This window comes from Rattus norvegicus, chromosome 3 (genome assembly GCF_036323735.1).
Source record: "Rattus norvegicus strain BN/NHsdMcwi chromosome 3, GRCr8, whole genome shotgun sequence".
Classification (NCBI taxonomy): Eukaryota; Metazoa; Chordata; class Mammalia; order Rodentia; family Muridae; genus Rattus; species Rattus norvegicus.
Window position 1 is genome coordinate 91,877,338 of NC_086021.1, and position 9,404 is coordinate 91,886,741.

General features: G+C 36.6%; 1 protein-coding gene across 1 annotated transcript; it reads right to left on the bottom strand.

The window, feature by feature from the left end:
* Positions 1-8,047: 8,047 nt before the first annotated feature.
* Or8k32 (olfactory receptor family 8 subfamily K member 32) lies at positions 8,048-8,989 on the bottom strand. The gene has a single exon (NM_001000678.1). The coding sequence runs from the start codon at positions 8,987-8,989 to the stop codon at positions 8,048-8,050; it is 942 nt and encodes a 313-aa protein (NP_001000678.1).
* Between the last annotated feature and the right edge of the window lie 415 nt (positions 8,990-9,404).

Below are 9,404 nucleotides of genomic sequence, written 5' to 3' on the forward strand. Positions count from 1 at the left end.
TGTGCCTACATTTTCTTTACATTCTAAAAAGTGTTTAATTTCTTTCTTTATTTCTTCCTTGACCAAGTCGTCATTGGATAGTACATTGTTAAGCTTCCATGTACATATGGGCTCTCTGTTATTTTTGTTGTTATTGAAGACCTTAGTCCATGGTGATAAAATAGGATGTATAGGATTATTTCCATCTGCTTTTATTTATTGAAATATGTTTTGTGACTAATTATATGATCAATTTTTGAGAAGGTAACTTGAGGTGCTGAGAAGGAGGTATAGTCTTTGGTTTTAGGATGAAATAGTCTATAGATGTTTGCTACATCTATTTGGTTCATAACTTCCATTAGTTTCACGGTGTCTCTGTTTAGTTTCTGTTTCCATGATCCGTACATTTATGAGTGTGGTGTGTTGAAGTATCCTACTATTATTGTGTGTGGTATGGTGTATGCTTTGAGCTTTACTAAAGTTTCTTTTATGAATGTGGGTGCCCTTGCATTTGGAGCACAGATGGTCAGAATTGAGAGTTCATCTTGGTAGATTTTTTCTTTGATGAGTATGAAGTATCCTTCCATACCATATCTTTTTTATTACTTTTGTTTTAAAGTTGATTTTATTTTATATTACAATATCTACTCCAGCTTGTTTCTTGTAACCATTTGCTTGGAAAAATTTTTCCAGCCTCTTACTTTGAGTTAGTGTCAGTCTTTGTCACTGAGGTGCATTTCTGGTATGCAACAAAGTGCTGGGTCCTATTTATAGATCCAGTGTGTTAGTCTATGACTTTTTATTGGGGAATTGAGTCAACTGATGTTACGAGATATTAAAAAATAGTGATTGTTTACTGTTATTTTTGTTGTTGGAAGTCGAATAATGTTTGCGTGGCTATCATCTTTTGAGTTTGTTCCAAGAAGACTACTATCTTGCTTTTTCTAGGGTGCAGTTTCCCTCCTTGTGTTAAGTTTTCCATCTTTAGCCTTTGTAGAGGTAGATTTGTGCAAAGATATTGGGTAAATTTGGTTTTGTCGTGGAATATCCTGGTTTCTCTACCTATGATAATTGACATTTTTGCTGGCTATAGTTGCCTGGGTTGGCATCTGTGTTCTCTTGGGCTATATATGACATCGGTCCAGGATTTTCTAGTTTTCATAGTCTCAGTTCAAAAGACTTGTGTAATTCTTTTAGTTCTGCATATATAAGTTACTTAACATTTTCACTTACTGATTTTAATATTTTTTCTTGTTTTTTTTGTATTTGGGGTTTTGACTTTTTTTTTATCTTTATTAACTTGAGTATTTCTTATTTACATTTTGATTGTTATTCCCCTTCCCCGTTTCCAGGCCAACATCCTCCTAACCCCCCCTCCCCTTCTATATGGACTTCCCCTCCTCATTCTCCCCCTATTACCACCCTCCCCCCCCAACAATCACCTTCACTGGGGGTTCAGTCTTGGCAGGACCCAGGGCTTCCCCTTCCACTGGTGCTCTTACTAGGCTATTCATTGCTACCTATGGGGTCAGAGTCCAGGGTCAGTCCATGTATAGTCTTTAGGTAGTGGTTTAGTCCCTGGAAGCTCTGGTTGCTTGGCATTGTTGTTCATATGGGGTCTCAAGCCCCTTCAAGCTCTTCCAGTTCTTTCTCTGATTCCTTCAACGGGAGTCCTGTTCTCAGTTCAGTGGTTTGCTGCTGGCATTCGTCTATGTATTTGCTGTATTCTGGGTGTGTCTCTCAGGAGACATCTACATCCGGTTCCTGTCAGCCTACACTTCTTTGCTTCATCCACCTTATCTAGTTTGGTGGCTGTATAAGTATGGGCCACATGTGGGGCAGGCTCTGAATGGGTGTTCCTTCTGCCTCTGTTCTAAACTTTGCCTCCCTATTCCCTCCCAAGGGTATTCTTGCTCCCCTTTTAAAGAAGGAATGAAGCATACCATGTGTGTTTTTCTCTGATTGGGTTACCTCACTCAGGATGATATTTTCCAGTTCCATCCATTTGCCTATGAATTTCATAAAGTCATTGTTTTTGATAGCTGAGTAATATTCCATTGTGTAGATGTACCACATTTTCTGTAACCATTCCTCCATTGAAGGGCATCTGGGTTCTTTCCAGCTTCTGGCTATTATAAATAAGGCTGTTATGAACATAGTGGAGCATGTGTCTTTGTTACATGTTGGGGCATCTTTTGGGTATATGCCCAAGAGAGGTATAGCTGGATCCTCAGGTAGTTCAATGTCCAATTTTCTGAGGAACCTCCAGACTGATTTCCAGAATGGTTGTACCAGTCTGCAATCCCACCAACAATGGAGGAGTGTTCCTCTTTCTCCACATCCTCGCCAGCATTTGCTGTCACCTGAGTTTATTTTCTTAGCCATTCTCACTGGTGTAAGGTGAAATCTCAAGGTTGTTTTGATTTGCATTTCCCTTATGGCTAATGATGTTGAACATTTCTTTAGGTGTTTCTCAGCCATTTGGCATTCCTCAGGTGTGAATTCTTTGTTTAGCTCTGAACTCCATTTTTAATAGGGTTATTTGTCTCTCTTCAGTCTAGCTTCTTGAGTTCTTTGTATATTTTGAATATGAACCCTCTATCTGTTGTAGGATTGGTAAAGATCTTTTCCCAATCTGTTGGTTACCATTTCGTCCTAACAACTGTGTCCTTTGCCTTACAGAAGCTTTGCAGTTTTACGAGATCCCATTTGTTGATTCTTGATCTTAGAGCATAAGCCATTGTTGTTTTGTTCAGGAAATTTTCTCCAGTGCCCATGTATTCAAGGTGCTTCCCCACTTTTTCTTCTATTAGTTTGAGTGATCTGGTTTGATGTGGAGGTCCTTGATCCACTTGGACTTAAGCTTTGTACAGAGTGATAAGCATGGATTGATCTGCATTCTTCTACATATTGACTTCCAGTTGAACCAGCACCATTTGCTGTAAATGCTATCTTTTTTCCATTGGATGGTTATGGCTCCTTTGTCAAATATCAAGTGACCATATGTGTTTGGGTTCATTTCTGCATCTTCAATTCTATTCCACTGGTCTATCTGTCTGTTGACTATTTTGTGATGGGAAGAATTTCTTTTCTGGTCCAATCTATTTTAGTTCTATAGGTTTCCTGTTTGTTCATTGGCATCTCTTTCTTCATGGACATTTTCTTTTATAATTTTGTTGATATTTACTGACTTTTTAAGTTGGGAATATATGTTCTCTTCTATACCTATTATTTTTCGGTTTGGTCTTCTCATTGTGTCCTGGACTTCCTGGATATTTTGGGTAAGGAGTTTTGCTTTTTATATTTTCTTGGACTATTGTGTCAATGCTTTCATTGGTATATCTGCCTCTTAGATTCTTTCTTCAATCTCTTGTATTCTGTTAGTGATGCTTACATCTATGACTCTTGATCTTTATCCTAGCTTTTCTATCTCCAGGGTTGTCTCCGTTTGTAATTTCTTTATTGTTGCTATTTCTACTTTTAGACCATCAATAGTTTTGTTTAATTCCTTCATCTGTTTGGACGTATGCTCCTGTATTTCTTTAAGGAATTATTTATGTCCTTCTTAAAGTCCTCTATCATCATCATGAAAAGTGATTTTAAATCCAAATCTTGCTTTTCAACTGTGTTGGAATATCCAGTATTTGCTGTGGTGGTAGAACTGGGTTCTGATGATGCCACATAGTCTTGGTTTCTCTTGCTTAGGTTCTTGAGCTTGCCTCTTGGCATCTTGCTATCTCTGATGTCAGTTGGTCTTGCTGTCTCTGTCCAGAACTTGTCACTCTTTTGGGCTTCGGAGCCTGTGAGCCTGTCATATTGGAGTAAGATCACCCCTGGCAGAACAGCACTCTACCTGCAGCTTTTGGGTCTGAGAAGTGTGGAACAGCCCCATCTCTAGGCACAGATGGAGGTCAGAAGGCTCCTGTCCCTGGAAGTTTTGCAGCTCCTGAGCCCTGTACACTCCTAGCAGGTCTTTCTTTGGACAATCAACTGAAAGAAAGTGGGGTCCCACCAGTGGGATGTGGGCTTAGGACAAAGAGTGCTCCTGGTAGACTAGCTCTCTGCAAGCATGTTATGTGTTCTATGTCTGTGGTATACCCCCAGCTTTGGGTGTCAAGAACACAGTCTTACTGGGACTTATAGTATAGCCATAGATAAGTGTGCCTATCAATACTCATCACAAAAGCAAGTTTCATTGTTTTTGTTTTACAAATAAACATCATTAACAGAGTACCATGTGGCTAAGATAAACAACTCAGGTGATGTTGTTAATGATGATAAACAACTGATCAGCAGATGTTGGTGAGGAAATATAGGAGGAACACTCCTGCATTGTTGATTGGATTGTAAGCTGGTACAACCACTCTGGATATCAGTCTGGAAGTTCCTCAGAAAATTGGGCATAGTACTATCTGCGAACCCAGCTATACTACTCCTGAACATATTCTCAAAAGGTACTTCAACATTTAACAAGGATATATGCTCCACCAGCTCATGGCACCCTTATTCATAATAGTCAGAAGCTGGAAAGAACCCAGATGTCCTTCAACAGAGGAATGGGTACAGAAAATATGGTACATTTACCCTATGGACTACTACTCAGCTGTTAAAAACAATTACTTCATGAAATTCTTAGGCAAATGGATGGAACTAGAAAATACCATCCTGAGTGAGGTAACCTAATCACAAAAGAACACACATTATATGTTCTCACTGGTAAGTAGATATTAGCCCAAAGCTTGGAATACTGAAGATACCATTTACAGACCACCTGAAGCTCAAGAATTAGAAAGACAAATGTATGGAGTCTTCAGTACTTTTTAGAAGAGGGAACAAAATACTTATAGGAGAAAATATGGAGATAAAGTGTGGAGCAGAGACTGAAGGAAAGGCCATCCACAGACTGCCATACATGTGGATCCATCCCACATGCAGTCACCAAATCCAGTCACTATTAGAGATGCTAAGAATTGCATGCTGACAGGAGCCTGATGTAGATGTCTCCTCAGAATCTCTGTCAGAGCCTGACAGATGCAGAGGGGGATGATCACAGCTTAACATTAGACTGAGAATGTGATCTCCAATGGAGGAGTTAGAGAAAGGACTGTGGTAAGTATAAGAAGAACTCCATAGGAAGAACAGCAATATTAACTAAGCAGACCTCCTCCCAGAGCTCCCAGGGCCTAAACCACCAGCCAAAGACTACACATGGAGTAACCTATTGCTCCAGATGCATATGTATCAGAGGATGGGCCTTGTCAGTCATCAATGGGAGGAGAGGACTTGTTCTTATGAAAGTTTGATGCCCCAGTGTAAGGAAATGCCAAGGTGGAAGGTGAGAGGGAGGGTGTGGTTGGTTGGGGGGAGCACCCTCATGGAGGCAGGTAGTGGAGGGATTGGATGGGGGTTTACAGTGGGAAAATAAAGAAAATATCCAATAAAAGCAAAGGAAAAAATAGAAAATTAAGGCAATCCTGATTCACAAACCTCAATCTGATAACTTCATCACATTACTTTGTAGAAATGTACCATCCTGGGAGAGATATTGATATGATGGGAGTGTAAACATTAGGAAAGCAGATTAAAGCCAAACTGTGTTTTGCAAATACAATGGGGATCTTGTGGATGTGAACGGAAAATGACTATGATTATATGCACAAAAACTATGTGAGGTCAAGAAGAAGAAAGTAAAAGCACAGATGAGGAAGATGTGATGAATTTCCAACCCCAGCTGAGAAGCTCTTGATGTTAACTTATGATTGTTGAGTATAAGAGAGTCATTTTTCTTCACAGATATGTGCCCTGAGGGACTACCAGTGCCGTCTTGTGTTCAATTATAAAGGATCATTCACTGAATTTAACATCTAACATATAACTTGCTTAACACATCATATAGAAAAGCATTTCTCCATTTTTTTCACTCACATGTGTCCTAATTTTGAAGTACATTTATTAATCAGGAAATTTACGAAGTGTTTAAGAATTTTTTTAATATAGTATTTTAAATTCTGAGGTTATTTGTTTGCTACCTTCAATAAAATCTTTATTTTCACCTCCAGAAATTACTATAAGTAAATCAGTATTTGAAAAATTCATGCAATTTGCATAACACAATAAAGAAACAACATGGTTATTAAGTAAAATGCCTTAACAGAAATAGAAAAATAGACGTAGCTTGAAAGTTTGAATTCCAGTCTCCCAAAATACTACAGGGATTCTGCTGTTCAATCTATCTCAAGGAAGAGAATGTAGGTATGCACACATTAAAACCTCTAATACACCTTTTTTATATCCATTTAACAATCAATGATAAAACCTAAAGAGCATGTCCTTGATGGGTTATCCCTCATTTATCTTCTGGTTAGAAATTAACAAAAGGAAAAAAGTAGTGAGTGATGGATAAAACCTAACCAAAGCAAACCAAAGCAAGCCAAACAAAACAACAAATACGGTAAAACAAAAACAAAAACAAAAACAAAAACAAAAAAAAACAAACAATAATGCCACAATATTTCAGGAATAGAGTCTTTTCTGTTCCTGTTCCCTTCGAGAAAAGTGATTTTCAACAGTACTTAAAACAGTTTATTTCCTATTACCAAGACTATTTGTGATGTTGAGTTGATTTTTACACTTGTCTGGGTCTTTTATCCTTCAAAAATATGGTGTTCAAAGAAATTGGTAAGTTTTTGAAATTAAAATTTTATTGTTTCAATAGTTAATTATATGCTGTTTGTTTGAATCTTGTATCATATATTTGTTTTATAAATAGAGAGATGTGATTCATTGACTAAGAATGGCCAAGTCCCTGGCTCAATCTCTCCTGCAGTGAATAACAAAGTCTGACTATTTATGTTCAATTTAAATCCCAAAATTTCATAGTCTTTATTATCAATTTATTATCTGATCTTATTTTTTTTTGCCACAGACATTTTAAAATTATATTTGATCCTATCCATCTAAATATTATATTATATTTACTTTGGTATCAGACCCCCCAAAAACACAATTTTTAAGCATTACTAAATGTTATTTCTTTCTTAATATATCTCAGCATTTACTTTTTCAAATCACCTGATCCAGCCCAGATTCATCTCAGACTCACTAGGTAACCCAGGCTATCCTTGGAATGCTGACTCTCCTACCTCTACATCCCAATTAATTATAGTGGTAGCATTTTATTCAATAATCAAACAGTATATAACTTACAGGAAATATACTTTACATATAGCAAGAAAACATCAAATAATTCAATATAATGAATAGAAAAATGAATTAACATTGTTTTAAGAACAAGACAAAAATAAAGTTTTCTAAGCTGGCATGGAAAACTCATGACATTGTACATAAACAAGCAAACACACACACACACACACACACACCCATATTCATAAATGTTTGTTCATGTGCACATATGTGCACATACACATACACAAAGAATTATACAATATCAGATGATACACTTAAATTTTGAACTACTTAATCACTAAATATATGACATTAGTTATTGCTACTGTGATCATGTATGAATTAATAAGAAGAGGAATTGAAGTAGAATCAGGACATAAATACTCCTGTGGAATGAATGTATCTGTGTGCTCTGATATTACTGGGAACTTATTATTAAACTGATAGACTTCATTTGTCTTGTGATTAAAATCTTTTAATAGTTAATAGAAATGTACATGGATACCAAATGTATATAAATACTACTACAAAACCAATCCATTTTCATACAAATAAATAGATACACATAAACATCAGGCAATTTTTTGTAAAGTTCAATTTAGAAAACTATGATTATCCTAAAATTTCCACATTATCACAAAACCAAAAGTCGTTTGAGACACTTGTTCTTCTCTTCATTCACATACAACAAACATTGCTATTCTCTTTGGTCTACACATTTTTAAAAGAATTTTCTATGCTACCTCATTTCTTCAAATCTGTTCTTTACAATCTGTCTTTTCTTCAGAGAAGTGAAGTTGTTCCCTATTTTCTTCATTGAAACTTACAGGGCATTTAAATTCATTGGTAGTGAAGTAATGTAACATTTAATATCCTGTGACTTCTATGAGAAATTACTGCATATGATTTTCCCTGTCTTTCTAATAGCATATTTTACATCTTTGTTTCTTAAGCTATAGATCAAGGGATTCAACATAGGGATGATTAGAGTATAAAAGATGGAAGCCACTTTGTCATTGTCAAAGGAGTGACTGGTCTTAGGTTGCACATACATAAAAATTAAAGTCCCATAGAAGACAATGACCACTGTCAGATGGGACCCACAGGTGGAGAAAGCCTTCCGTCTGCCTTCAGCAGAGTTCATTCTGAGAATGGCTCTGAAGATGAGTAGATAGGAGCCAAGGATGACCAGAAGAGAAGAAATCAAGTTAATAGCAGATAAAATTAAAATTATTAGCTCAATTTTGTCTGTATTTGTGCAGAGCAGGGATATCAAGGGAAGGCCATCACAGTAAAAATGAGGGATAACATTGTAGCCACAGAAGGATGAAGAAAAGATATTTATGGTTACTATGAGAGAAATGAATACACTGTAAAGGTATGGGATTGCCACCAGGACCCAACACATAATTTGTGACATGATGACATTGTAAAGCAGAGGGTTACAGATAGCTACATAGCGGTCATAAGACATCACAGATAGAATAAACAGTTCACAAGCAATGAACAGGAGGAAAAAGGCTAATTGTGTAGCACAAAGATGAAAGGATATTGTATTTTTACTGACAACAAAATTTGCTAACATTTTTGGTCCAATAGCAGTAGAATAACCAAGATCTGTGATAGCCAAGTGTCTGAGAAAAAAGTACATGGGTGTTTGAAGCCTGGATTCTGCTATAGTAAGGATGATCATCCCCAAGTTGCCAACCAGTGAGATCAGATAGATGATGAGAAACAGTCCAAATAATGGGGCCTGTAGCTCAGGGCGGTCAGTGATGCCCCTCAGGATAAATTCAGTCACTGGAGTGAGGTTTTGGCTCTCCATTTGGGTTTATTAAAAAAACCTGTTATAAATAGAGCAGCACAGTTAAGATTTCAAATATTATCATTTGTGGACTTTTCTTATTCAAAGTTGATTAAATATGTGTCCAAATATGTGAAAATAGTGTTTAAAATATATCTACTATTAAAGAGATGTATATTCACTTCTCTTTACTTCTGTACACACACATATGCAAACATGTATCTTTGAATAAACAAAGACATAGATATGAATCTTTGGTTCTCAACCAATGAATGTTTTATTCAGAGAAGATAAATTCTTGCTAACAATATACAGTGTCTCCAAAATGAATGTGAGCTGTTCCCCTTAATCTAATGATTTAGCAGTAGTTAAAATGGAAAGCAAATTATCTTTACATATCAAATGTATATCATGGTCAAAATCCAGACTAAACTTT

Bases quoted from the DNA above. Each gene is read 5' to 3' on its own strand.
- Or8k32 (NM_001000678.1), bottom strand. From the start codon at position 8,989: ATGGAGAGCCAAAACCTCACTCCAGTGACTGAATTTATCCTGAGGGGC.